The sequence below is a fragment of the Epinephelus moara genome, chromosome 24, assembly GCF_006386435.1.
Source record: "Epinephelus moara isolate mb chromosome 24, YSFRI_EMoa_1.0, whole genome shotgun sequence".
In the NCBI taxonomy this organism is placed as follows: domain Eukaryota; kingdom Metazoa; phylum Chordata; class Actinopteri; order Perciformes; family Serranidae; genus Epinephelus; species Epinephelus moara.
In genome coordinates, this window is record NC_065529.1 from 47,429,836 (window position 1) to 47,443,346 (window position 13,511).

At 37.1% G+C, this 13,511-nt stretch overlaps 1 protein-coding gene and 1 long non-coding RNA gene across 2 annotated transcripts in view; one reads left to right on the forward strand and one right to left on the reverse strand.

Moving 5' to 3' along the window:
* The first annotated feature begins 204 nt into the window (after positions 1 to 204).
* Positions 205 to 13,511, forward strand: part of LOC126386839 (uncharacterized) — a 20,507-nt gene continuing 7,200 nt past the window's right edge. Inside the window, exons 1-4 of the long non-coding RNA XR_007569540.1 lie at positions 205 to 296; positions 2,534 to 2,664; positions 6,325 to 6,414; positions 11,746 to 12,907. This is a non-coding gene — a long non-coding RNA (uncharacterized LOC126386839). The remainder of the gene's footprint in view (positions 297 to 2,533; positions 2,665 to 6,324; positions 6,415 to 11,745; positions 12,908 to 13,511) is intronic.
* The window catches only part of ptprt (protein tyrosine phosphatase receptor type T), a 531,138-nt gene continuing 530,374 nt past the window's right edge, over positions 12,748 to 13,511 (reverse strand). The window contains exon 38 of the mRNA XM_050039413.1: positions 12,748 to 12,884. Within this exon, the coding sequence (XP_049895370.1) occupies positions 12,831 to 12,884 (54 nt within the window). The 3' untranslated portion in view covers positions 12,748 to 12,830. The remainder of the gene's footprint in view (positions 12,885 to 13,511) is intronic.

Consider the following 13,511-nt stretch of genomic DNA (forward strand, 5'->3'; position numbering starts at 1 on the left):
AAAATCTGGATTATGCTTAAAACGAGTAAAAGTTCATAAAGGTTTACTAAAATCATTAAATTGAAAAAAAAAAATGCAAAGAAGTTGTTTATATATTACATTGTCAAGTTTTTTTTTCTTAATTCATTAATCTAAGATGTTAAAGTATTTTATCTGTGCTCTACAAGATGGTCTTGATCTAAGATCCTGAGATCGATTGCTTTTGTCTCCGCCCACTTACCGGGGGAAATGGCGGTCGTTTCCTCATTCGAGTCAACTTCCGGCCTACTGTTGTGATTCTCATCCCCCTCCTCCAGGTATGTGTTCGTTGTTAAAGAGAGTTAAACATGACTATAATAACTTATTAACATTTGAAGAGTTTTTAGAGAGTGTGTGTGACATTGTGAGTAGATTAGAGGTAGATTTCGTCGAGTGTAGTAGAGTGTGTGTGAGTGAGGTCCCCGCTTTGTAGCATAGACGGATCAAAGCCGGGCCGAGTGTTGCCGCCATTTTGTGTAAACTATGAACTAGCATGTGCGCATACTGTGGTATGTCTGGCGCTGTTATCTGCAGTAGTAACATGCTTTAATGCACTTTAGTGACTTTTGTGAGAGTGTCTTGTGATAAAGAGGTTTTGTTGAGTAATATTTGAGAAAGTAAGCAGTTAATGTTTCAGGTACTGTGCATAAAGTTGATGAAAAAGTGGTGTGTACTCTCTAATGTGTACTGTTTTCCTGTACTTCACTATTACCTGTTATATTTTTGTGAAGCTGTCATTTGAGTAAAGTCCTGGCTAAGGAAACTTCCCTTTCACTCTCATACTAGGCTCCCCTTCTGAGTGTTGCCCTAGGTGGCCGCCAATGTTGCCCTTGAAAATACTTCTAAACGTGTATCTTTTACAGCTGATTCAGATTTGACAACTTTTCCCTTTGACTGCTCCCTACTAAGAATTTTCCTAGTCAACCAATAGTCGTCATTTAGGGCCTTTAGTTGCCTGCATGTTTGCTGTATTAATTGGATTATTAAATGATATATTTTTGGCAGGGCAACAATGGTTTGAGTTGAAGGTGTGAGAAAGAATAGTATCAGTAACATTGTTAACACTGTGCTACATTACAGAGAAATACAAAACCGTACTAATGAACCTTCATTAATATAGGCCTATATTTTATCTCCAAGTGCACGTCACACACTGAGCGAGCCGCCTGTTAATGACGCTGTGGGCTAATGGGCATGTAGCTACTTCCATGTTTCAGATGATACGTCATGTTTGTAGTCGACCAATGAAGATGAGTTAACATATCACCTTGGGTTCGTCCTTCACCTTCTCAAAATGATCCCACACTTTGGATTTCCTGCCCGACATGTTATTAACTAGCCTGTGAATTAACCGAGGCTGTATACATGCTGTGTCTTGCACAACCTCGAAAATTATAAACAGTGCAGAGCTGCACTGTTTAAATGTGTAGGCCTATTGTCCAATTCTGTACCCATTGTTTTATGTTAAAAGTCAAATTAATTATCCAAGTGTGTGCTTGGACATGCTAACATATTTGAAAGTTTTAACAACCACCAAAAATCTCCCTTTGTTTTATTTATTTCTTTTCTGCCACCTTTTGGTGGACCTAATATTATTCAGCTCCAGTCTTTTCCTGCAGCCTTGCAGGCTCTCTTAGCAGACATGAATATGTGCATTGGTTTCTTCAAAATGTCCAGTTCAGTTGCAGTTTTTATATCCTGCACCTTTTGCTTTCTAGACATGTAGGCTACTAGATGTGTCTTACATGTCCCAGCATCAGACAGTGTCTTAAATGAACTGTGGCTGTGATTACTCACCGTATGTTCAGTGTTAGTAAATACAGACTACAACTAAATTAAAAACCAGCAGCAATGTAAAATTTTGCAGCTGACTCCACCAGCAGGAGATGGTGTATATTGCTCCAGGCTCTGACTGATGTCTTTGAATTCTTCAAATTTAACCAGCAGGTCAGGAGGTGAAATAATATTCTCCCTAAATAATAACATACCTGCCCTAATTGGCCATGATTTGTGCTTCTGAGACTGCAGCTTTCAACTTTTATTCAGGCTATTTATTACCCACTGGGCTGTAGCCAAGGGCAAGACAAGACAAGAATTTTTAAACACATTATTAAATGACCTGATTGAGCGCCTTGGTAGAAAAACAATAAAGAACTTTTTGCAAAACATCCTCAACACCTTTAACACCAATTAAAAAATGAAACGGCATTCCTGAAGTATTCATATTGATCCTTACATTACTCAGGACTTTATGATATGAAAATGCAACACTGCTTCAAGCCTGCGACTTTTCAGATACGAGACAATCTTTGCACCCGGCCGCTCTGCTTCTTTCAGGAACATGTAGCAGATGCAGTGAAAACTAAACCAATATAAAGCTTGTGGTGAAAACAGCAAAAGCTTTTCAGGCTCCTGCCGCTACGAAGGCTCTGCGGCAATCTCAGAACTCGTCCATTCTGTTACGAAGCACAGGTGAGATTTCCCATATGTCTTCATTTTGTGTCCAACTTTGCAGAAACCCAGCTGAAGTGAATGAGAGTGGAGCTGATGGATTGCACCCTGAGTCATGCATGACTTAGCATCTCGTTTGCTTCCCCCAGCTGGCAGAGACGTTGGAACAACGGCGGGATTTACACAGACACAGAGGTAAATGAGCGGACTGTTTATGTTGAGGTCACAGGGGTTTTTTTTTGTTTGTTTTTTTTGAGATGACTGGTTTTACTTATTAGCTGTAACACATGATGTGCGTCACATTCTTACCAGCTGTTCATTTTCTACAATTATGTATTGTTCAGAAAACACTTTTTAATTACACATAACTCTAAAACTCTTTGACAGTTTAAATAATGAAGACATGACAATGTATTATTGTGGATTTCATGTCTATATCTTAAAAGTAATCCGTATTTATAAAGGCCACAGAAAAGTCAGATACATCCAAAATTGATAGAGAATTTTTTTTCTTGTCTAATGTGTGGATATTCATCTGTTCTGATTCTCCAAAAATGTCAAATCAGAGTCCAATATTGTGTTTGTTAAAACAATAATGGCCAAATGCATTACGCTCTGTGTAGATTCATGACTAAACTGTGTATGCACAAACAGAGAAATAGGCATACACATTGTTTTCATCAAGTTTGTAAAGCTGTGTTTGCACATTGTTCTGTGTTTTATAAATCTGCATGTGTAAATTTATACAGCTGACCCTGCTACAAAACAAATGGTTGCTATTTTGTGAGAAAATTCTGTCTTCAATTAAGCACACTCTGTTATAGAATTCATTAAAGCTACTCACTTTATGCTTTTTAATTACATATAGATAATGGCCTCTTGTGTTAACCACACACAAAGTGACAATTTCAGTGGTTTTAGATGCTCAGGGTCTCTTCTGTTAAGAAATGTGGATTGGTTTCAAGCCATTCCTTGTAAATTGTACTCATCCATCCATCCATTTTTATCTGCTTATGTGGGGCCAGATCGAGGGGGCAGCGGACGGAGCAAGCTACTCCAGACATCCCTCTCCATCTCCTCCTGGGGGACCCCGAGGCGTTCCTAGGCCAGATAAGATATGTAATCCCTCCAGTCTGTTCTGGGTCTACCCTGGAGCCTCCTACCAGTTAAACGTGCCCAGAAAACCTCTCGATGCGATACAGCATAGTATTGCCATATTTTTGTGTGGCAGTATCGTGTTGTGACACAGACACCAAGTATCAATTCTGTATTATATGAATAATTAATATTAAAAGTACAAATTAAACGGTAGCCTACTAGAATATTATAATCAGTTACCTTTTCAGTTTACTAGATACATTTTGCTGCAGTAAGAATGACTGAAATGAGATGAACAGACTAACTACTCTATTTTATTTGATAAAACTGTTGATGTGGACAAAGTTTTCCTTTGGGAAATTTTGCTACTGAAAACAGGCAATAAATTGCAATATATTTTATTGCAATACTCAGCATACTGCAACATGTTTCGCAATCTTAATAATATTGTATGGAGCCTTATGTATCGTGATAATATCATATCTTGGTGCCTCTGGTGATTCCCACCCCTACTCTGAGCTCCCCCAGATGTCTGAACTCCTCACCCTATCTCTAAGGCTGAGCCCAGTCACCCTCCGAAGGAAGCTCATTTCAGCTGCTTGCGATTTCATTTTTCGATCACGACCCAAAGCTCATGACCATAGGTGAGGGTTGGGACATAGATTGACTGATAAATCAAAAGCTTTGCCTTCCAGCTCACGTCCCTGTTCTCCACGTGGTTTGGTACAACGCCTGCATCACTTCTGATGCAGTGCCAAACCACCTCTCCATCTCACGCTCCATTTTGCCCTCACTTCTGAGCAAGACCTTGAGATACTTGAAGTCCTTTGCTTGGGGCAGTAACTCTCTCCCAACTAAGTGGGGACAGTCCACTGTTTTCAGGCAGAGAACCATGGCCTCAGACTTGAAGAAGGTGCTGACTCTCATCTCGACAGTGTCAGACTCAGCTGCAAACTGCCCCAGTGCATGCTGGAGGTCACAGTGTGATAAAACCAGCGGAAACCACATCATCTGCAAAGAGCAGAGGAGCAATTCTGAGGTCTCCAAAGAGGACTCTCCCCTCCCTGCCTGCGTCTTGAGAGTCCATGAATATCACAAACAGAATCAGTGATAAGAAACAACACTGGCAGAGGCCAACACCTGCGGATTCAGTCTTCACTTTGGTTGTAAAGGGACTGGATGGCTGGAAGCAACAATCCCTGTACCCTGTATTCCTGCAGTACCCCCAAAAGAACTCCACAGGGTTGTGGTTATAAGCCCTCTCCATGCCCTCAAAACACATGTAAACTAGATGGGCTAACTCTCATGACACTACCAACAGCTCTGCAAAGATGAAGAGCTGGTCCACTGTTCCACAGCCAGAACAAAATCTGCATTGCTCTCCCTGAATCCGAGGTTTGACAGTCAGTCGGACCTCCTTTCCAGCACCATGCAATAAACTTTCCCAGGGAGGCTGAGCAGTGTGTGTGATACCCAAGTAATTAAAGCACACCCTCCAGTCTGCCTTTTTAGGGAATGGTGCCCATTGATCGGACTCCACGATAATGCTTTCATTTTGACAGCAGGTTTATTAGGAGTGCCCCTCGGAAGCATTTTTAACATGAAAGACGATAAAAAGCCGTCTGAAAATCTTTTGACAGGGCACCCTGAATGGCATCCAAGGTCTGTTATTGCTCTTTGAAATAAGAGGTTTCAAACCATCATGGTTTACTATTTTAAAATTTCACTGGAAGCTCAGAGAAGGTTAATTTTTGTGTCATCTCACTGTAAAAGCCCAGTAGATATGTTTGGGAAGGACATCAAAGTGCTCATCAACTTAGAATCCATCCAAAATGAAAACTGTGGTTTGGCATGTACTTACATTTCTGTTTAAATGGAAGAGACCTTGCTGTAGCTGACGGTGGATGCAGTGAAATGCAGCACAGGTGCAGAATAAATGTCTGAATCAGTGTGAATGCAGCACATGAAGATGCATGGGATCTGCTGCGGACACGCAATAACCTTGTTACAAGTTCTGCGGGAGAAAATATATTAATAACCCTGTTAGAGTGGGAAAAATATATTACAGTGCCACCGTGAACGCCCTCCTCCTTCCTCCCCCCAGATAATGACATTTTAGTGAGAGCAAATGAAATGGGCCAATTTTCAAACTCATTACAAACTCAGCTCTGAAAGGGATTGGGAATAAAAAGAGGAAACAGACAGAGCAGGGAAAAAGTATGAGATAAATGATAAACATTGACAGTGGCTTTGCATCTGTGTGTTTGAATGTATCTGTGAGAGACTGTGTGTGTTTTATATATGCATGCCTTGTCTGTGCCTTTAGGTGTGTACACGCTTTGTGTGCTTTAGTCTGGCTGCGTGTGTGAGTGTGGATGCTTGCTTTCTGCAGACTTTTGTGTGATGTGTGTGTATGTGTGTGGGGGGGGGGTTATGTATGCTTTGAGCGTACCTTTTTTTGATGTGTGTGCGTGCGTGCATCAACTCAGCCCAAAGCCAAGCTGACAGACAGCTTCCCTCTGAGGAGCCCCTTAGTGTTTCTGATTGATCGTCATAATGCCAAGGTACAGGCCCTGTCCTTGGTGCCTATGCTAATCGCAGACTCATGCATATTTATGAGCTCCTTGGGAATCAACCAGCTAAATAAAGGATGAGGCCGTTGGCTTGGAGCTGCGTTCATCACTGACTCTGATTGATTAGAAGAAGAAAACATCAGCCCATAAAGACCTGTATTTGTGTTTTTTTTCTTCTCTCCAGTTTGGGGATTGTATTGGGAGCTCGTGACTGGTAGGTGAGCAAACAGAGAGTGGAGGTGTCGAGATGAAACGGTTAAATGGAATAGAGTCGGTGAGTAGTTTCATTAAACGATCCACTGTCTGCCTATATAGAATCATGATTTGTATAAGTTGTGTTTCTCACAATTGGTTTAAGGTGATTTGGTGCTTCATGAGTAAAACTGACATGACTTTATCTCCAGTTGGCTTCTGTTGGAGTTAAGAATTAAACATAACTTATTTATATATATAATATTGTGATAATAATAATAATAATGTCATCAACATCAGGCACATCTTTACATTGGCCCTTGCCTTAAATAAAGACTGACCATGTCTTTATTTATATTTTAACACTTTGTAGGTCTCACTGGTAGATCATCTAATTCACTAGACAGAGCCCTACATCAAGACTTGTCCAGAATAAGTGGGGTTTTTTGTGGGGCAAGTAGAAGAGAAATTTACTTCTTATTATGGAACACTATACTATGCCATTTTTTATGGCATACTATACATTATGATTTTGTGTGACAAAGTATGCTATGATATTTTAATAGCATACAACAGAATCTCATATTTTAAAATAAACTGTATTTTTTGTGACATACTATACTGGCATTTATTGTGGCATACTATACCATGACATTTACCATGGCATATAACATATGTCATTTTTTGTAAAACAATATTATTTTTTTTACAACAAACTATGCTATGAAATTTTTATTGCATTCTATGACATACTTTACTTTGACATTTAATGTTGTGCTATCAACTTTTACTGTAACTTATACGATGACATGTTGTAAGGCATACCGTGATGTCAGTTTTTAAAGCCTCTATAGTATGACATTTTTTGTAGCATACTATGTCATGCTTTACAACATACTTCACGACAACATTTTTGCCTATACTTTTTTTTGGTACTGTACTGTACTTTGCAGGTTTATGACATAGTAAGCTATGGTATTTTTTTTATAGCACCCCTTTTCCACCAACATTTCCAGGAACTTTTATTACCAGGAATTTATTTACCCGGGTAAAAGAATTCCTGGTAATGTGTGTGGTTTGCGTTGTCACCGCACCTCAAAGTTCCGGAAAATTTATTCAAATTACTTTTTTTTCAACATATACTATGACTTTTTACGACATGCTATATTATGACTTTTTACGACATGCTATACTATGACTTTTCATGTTAAACTATACTATGACTTTTTATGACATGCTATTCTGACTTTTTTCATCATACTATACTATGACTTTTTCGTCAAAGTATACTATGACTTTTTTCGTCATAGTATACTTTGACTTTCATGACATACTATACCATGACTTTTTTCGTCATACTATATTATGACTTTTTACGACATACTATACTATGACTTTTCATGTTAAACTATACTGACTTTTTATGACATACTATATTATGACTGTTTTCGACATGCTATTCTATGACTTTTTACGACATGTTATACTATGACTTCTATGGCATACTATACTTTGACTTTAATGATAAACTATACTATGACTTTTTATGATAATTAAAGTATGACTTTTTACGACATGCTATACTATGACTTTTTTTACGACATACTATACTATGACTTTTTATCGTCATACTATACTATGACTTTTTACGACATGATATACTGTGACTTTTTATCGTCATACTATACTATGACTTTTTACGACATGCTATACTATGACTTATATGGCATACTATACTTTGACTTTAATGATAAACTATACTATGACTTTTTATGATAATTAAAGTATGACTTTTTACGACTTGCTATACTATGACTTTTTTTACGACATATTATACTATGACTTTTTTTTACGACGTGCTATACTATGACTTCTATGGCATACTATACTTTGACTTTAATGATAAACTATACTTTGACTTTTTATGATAATTAAAGTATGACTTTTTATGACATACTATACTATGACTTTTTACGACATGCTATAATAGGACTTCTATGACATACTATACTATGACTTTTTATCGTCATACTATACTATGACTTTTTATCGTCATACTATACTATGACTTTTTATCGTCATGCTATACTATGACTTTTTACGACATGCTATACTATGACTTTTTTTACGACATACTATACTATGATGTAAAAAAAGTCATAGGTTAGTATGTCGAAAAATCAATCAAAATTGATTGATTTTACGACATACTATACTATGACTTTTTTTCGACATGCTATACTATGACTTTTTACGACATACTATACTATGACTTTTTTTACGACATACTATACTATGACTTTTCATGGTAATTAAAGTATGACTTTATATGACATACTATCCTGTGACATTTTTTGACATATCATATTCTGACTTTTTACGACATATACTATGACTTTTTTACAGTATGCTATACTATGACATTTCATGTTAAACTATATTATGACTTTTTACGACATACTATGACTTTTTACAACATGCTATACTATGACTTTTTATGACATACTATACTTTGACTTTTCATGACATACTACCCGCACACCATTTACACTTCTCCTTTTTGATTCATTGTTTGCCCCACCTACGTACCTGTTTAAGACTGTTTTGCTGTGCACAGGACTTTTTTGACGTCATACTACACTATGCCTTTCTGTAATTAAAGTATGAATTTTTATGACATACTATACTATGTCTTTTTACAACATAGTATAGTATGACTTTTTGTGGTAATTAAAGTATGAATTTTTACGACATAGCATATTGTGACTTGTGATGATAATTAAAGTATGAATTTTTATGACAGACTATACTATGACTTTCTTACGACATACTATACTGACTTTTTTTTATGACATACTATACTATCATATTGCATACTTTACTATGTCATGTCTTGCCACATACTATACTATAACATTTTTATGTCATGCTGTTCTGTGTAAGTTCCTTAGATAAAGATCCCTCAAATAAAATGCATAAATGGTAGTTACATCAAAATAAGAGTCTGTAAAGAGAGAGATGAGATCACATTCAACATTTTGGTCCCTTTATTTCATGTTAACCACATTTCAAACAACTAAACAACCAATGGTAATGGCATCACCAGATCTAAACAACACTTTGCTAGACAAATAATCATCAGAATAATAATTATACAAAAGAAATGTACAAATTCAGGACAAAAAAAGCAAAAATAAAACAAACAAAATATATAATACAAATAAACGGCCATGAACCAAACCAGTAAAATAAAGCCTTAGTGAGAAAAAACAAAATGCTTAAAATGTCTGGCTTTCACATGGTCTTCAATACAACGCTCTTACAGTCTTTGTCTTGATAGGTCCATTAACGAGCCTGACTGGACTCTAGCAACAAAATAAAACATAAGCGCAGACTGAACAGTTTGCCACAACATCTTGCCACAAGTATGCCGGTTCTGGCCAAGAGAATTGAAACCTACAAGCAAACTGTACTACCTTAACAAATATTCACCAGAGACCTTCAGCGTTGTGGTAGTCATTCCAAACTGGGTAATCCATTGTCTTAAAATACTGACACATGCTGGTATGAATCCATGGTTGACATTAATCACATTATGGGTTACAACTGGGTTTTTAAGATAGTGACTTACAAAATTGCTTTCACAATTGGTATCAATGATTTTTCTTGAACCGATTCATAGTGTTTGAAAATGAAGCCCTTGATCTGGTGTCTTGTCCCTTTATTGGACATGTACATGAGACTATACTGTGGCCATGCTTTAGTCCCCAAAAGTGCCAACTGACCCCTAAATATTATCACAGTTCTTCTGACTCCACAGTTCAGAGGGTGCTAAATTAAAACAGGAAGTGTGTCTTTAAAATTAGCCAGTTGTTTAGTCTTGGTTGCATCTTTTAAATGCACAACAGAGAAATGTCAAAAGACAAAAGTCTAATTAGATGAGATAAGGGAAAGCTGTGGTCAGCCTCACACCCTGTAAAATTCTCATTAACTCCTCACATGTCTGAACTGGCAGCCATGGTGACCTTCTTTCATGCTGGGGTCAATCATCAGCTGAAATCATTTCCTATTGAACTGAGGAGTGAGTTTGTCAAATGAATTTTTAAACCTGCACACCTCAGCGGCTTAGAGAAAAGCAAATTTGAGGCTTTGTTTGTAGAGGAAGTAAATGTGACCTGTCTGTGTGTTTGCTGTTGTCACTTTAATGATAGATGGCAGGCTGGGAAAACGGTTATAACCCCTAAGCCTCCTTTTCCCTAAACTGTGTTGAGGATGTATCACATGAAACATATCGTGGCTGATGATATGATCTTAATCAAGGAAATTAAGAAGTCTATCTTTTTAATCACCATGGGTCAAGAATTTGCATCTCATTTTTTAAATTTATTTGACCTTGTTTTAGATACTTGTCTGATAACAATATATATTTGGAAAGAATGTCTCTAGAGATGAGTTTCCCTGCACATGGCGTTCTCGCATGTTAATGCTGCTCAAGCTTCTTCAGTGATTCATAAAAAAAATTCAGCCTTGGGACACGGTACAAAAAAGTGTGTGTGGCATGAGCAAAGGGAAATGAAAAATACACAGTTTTCACAGGCCAGGTAAAGTCCAAATAATTAAAATGCAGCTCTAACTTCACAAAGCTACAAGCTTCACTGTACTTAAAACATATTGATTGGCTTGTTTTGCCTGCCTGCAGTTCAGGAGGGACGAAGTTAAACTTGGCCAGCCTTGATTTCAGGTGGTTTATCCCAGTTTGTTCATCGTCCTTTCAGCAGTTTAAAGTTACAAAAAAAATCTTCAAAACTGCATAAATCAGTGGACAAAAAAAGAAAAATAAGTTACACTTTGTTTAGGTTTTCCATTTGGAATGACCACATGGATTTTTTTTTCTGTTCAATGAGAATGTATATGAGATGCAGAATGACCTGGTTGTTGTGAAAAAGTGTTGTGTTCTCCAAAGCGTCACAAACAGGCATGTTTAATCTAAAACTCTCCTCTGGGGGGGAAAAAAAACTTCAAGCAATCTGCTTCCTCATTGTAAGCCACTCTGGATATGGGCGTCAGCTAAATGTGCAATATGCAAAAATATATATCTTATTTTTTTAGACAACATGTCTAAAAGGACAGTTTGTAATAAGCAACATAAGACTTTATTCCAAACTATAATACTGAGTCGCTGAAAATGACACTGACACAGCTTTACAGAGCGATAGCATTTTGAAATGATAACCTTTATTTGTAATGTGTCTGGTGCATGATGTTTGTCTGTTTGTTTGTTTGACTGTGGTTGTCTTATCTTATTTACAGTAAGAGTGGATGCACACTAAAAGATTTTGACAACAATGACTTTACATAAAGCCATTCAAAAACGTTTATGAAACATTTATTTATTTTATTTTTTTCCTCACAGCCCCAAATGAAAAAACCTGGAGCAGCGAGCAGAACAACAACATCAACGTTTGGTCATAAAGGCAAGGCATGAGTTTTCTTTTCTTCTGTGTGTTTAATGTTGTTATTACTCTTCACTATGCACTTGACTCCACTTCCTGTAGTTTGTAACTCGCTACTTCTTCCTTCTTTAACAATGTTTGTAAGCATTATTTCCCCAGTTAAAGCAAAACTGCCAAAGAAAAGTTGTAAATGACTGATGCATTATGAAGGTAAGGAAACTGTACTGAGAATTTTGTAACCAATTACTGAATTAGACATAAGATTCAGTTTGAGGCAGTCATGAGGCCCCAGCCACAAGGAAATGTACCAGCTTGTGATTTCAAAGGAAAATGCTAGAATTAACATTTGTCTTTTGGTTTTTATTGGGATCCAGCTGACTGAATTATTGACGATAACGTCCACCTCTCAGCGAAACAAGTTTCATAACCTTTCAGAAATACTCAGGGATAAACATTGGAGTCCAAAATACAGAGTTGAGGCATCACTTGAACCTCTGCTAAATGTGAACAATCTTCCAGTGTGCATCCAGCCTTCACAGGGAGACAACATTCAAGGCGTAGAATATATCTAAAAAGGAAATACTGTACAATAGTCACATCACAGCCCAGCAGAGAGGACAGAGAGATAGAGAAGGAAAAAGTGGCGCTTTTTTTTTTTTTTTTTTTTAAACATCTGATTTTGTTTTTTTCAACATATCATTTTTTCTTTTTTCTTTGTACAAGCATGTAAAGTTCACAGTCTCGCTGAAGCGAACACACGAAAATCACTGGTGTGTGTGTCGCTTTTTTTCTCTTCTGTACAGGTTGTGTGTGTGTGTGTTGTCACAGGCACACTCAAATATGCAAGCATGCCCTCTCTTAGTCACACAGAATCACGTGCACACACTCTCAAACACACACACACACACTCACAGGCACACATGCTCACAGGTTGGGTTCGGGTCACCACAAAGCAGTTTTGCACTCTGTGTGTCCCAGTGTTGCGTTGAGAATGACAGGCAGCGTCAATGGCGAATCAGAAAAGATGATTTCAACCCACAGCCAATCAGAAGGAGCTGAGCGCCTCCAAAGCCACTTCATAGCAGAACTTATATTGTTCCTGGAAAACAAGAATAAGAGAAGGTAATTGGTAATTGTTACACAGTGCCAAGCAATGAGGACTTTCACTTTTTACAACATAATATACCGAGACTTTTTTATGAAATTTTTGATGTCATACTGTATTGTGATGTTTTTAGGACATATTGGCGACGTACTATACTAATGTTTTTTACGACATATTTTACTATGACTTTTTTACGACAGAGTATACTATGTTGTCAAAAATCATGAAAAAAGTCACAGCATAGTAAGTCGTCAAAAGGATTAAAAAAGTACAGTATTTCTTCAAAAATCATGACAAAAACGTCATAGTATAGCATGTCGACAAATATGATGAAAAACGTCATAGTATAGTATGTCGCCAAAAATGATGAAAAAAGTCATAGTATAGTATGTCGTCCAAAATAATTGAAAAAAGTCATAGTATATTATGTCGTCCAAAATAATTGAAAAAAGTCATAGTATAGTATGTCGACAAAAAAAGTAAAAAACATCATAGTATAGTATGTCGTCCAAAATAATTTAAAAAAAGTCATAGTATAGTATGTCGTCAAATATCAGGAAAAATGTCATAGTATAGTATGTCGTCCAAAATAATTGAAAAAAGTCATAGTATAGTATGTCG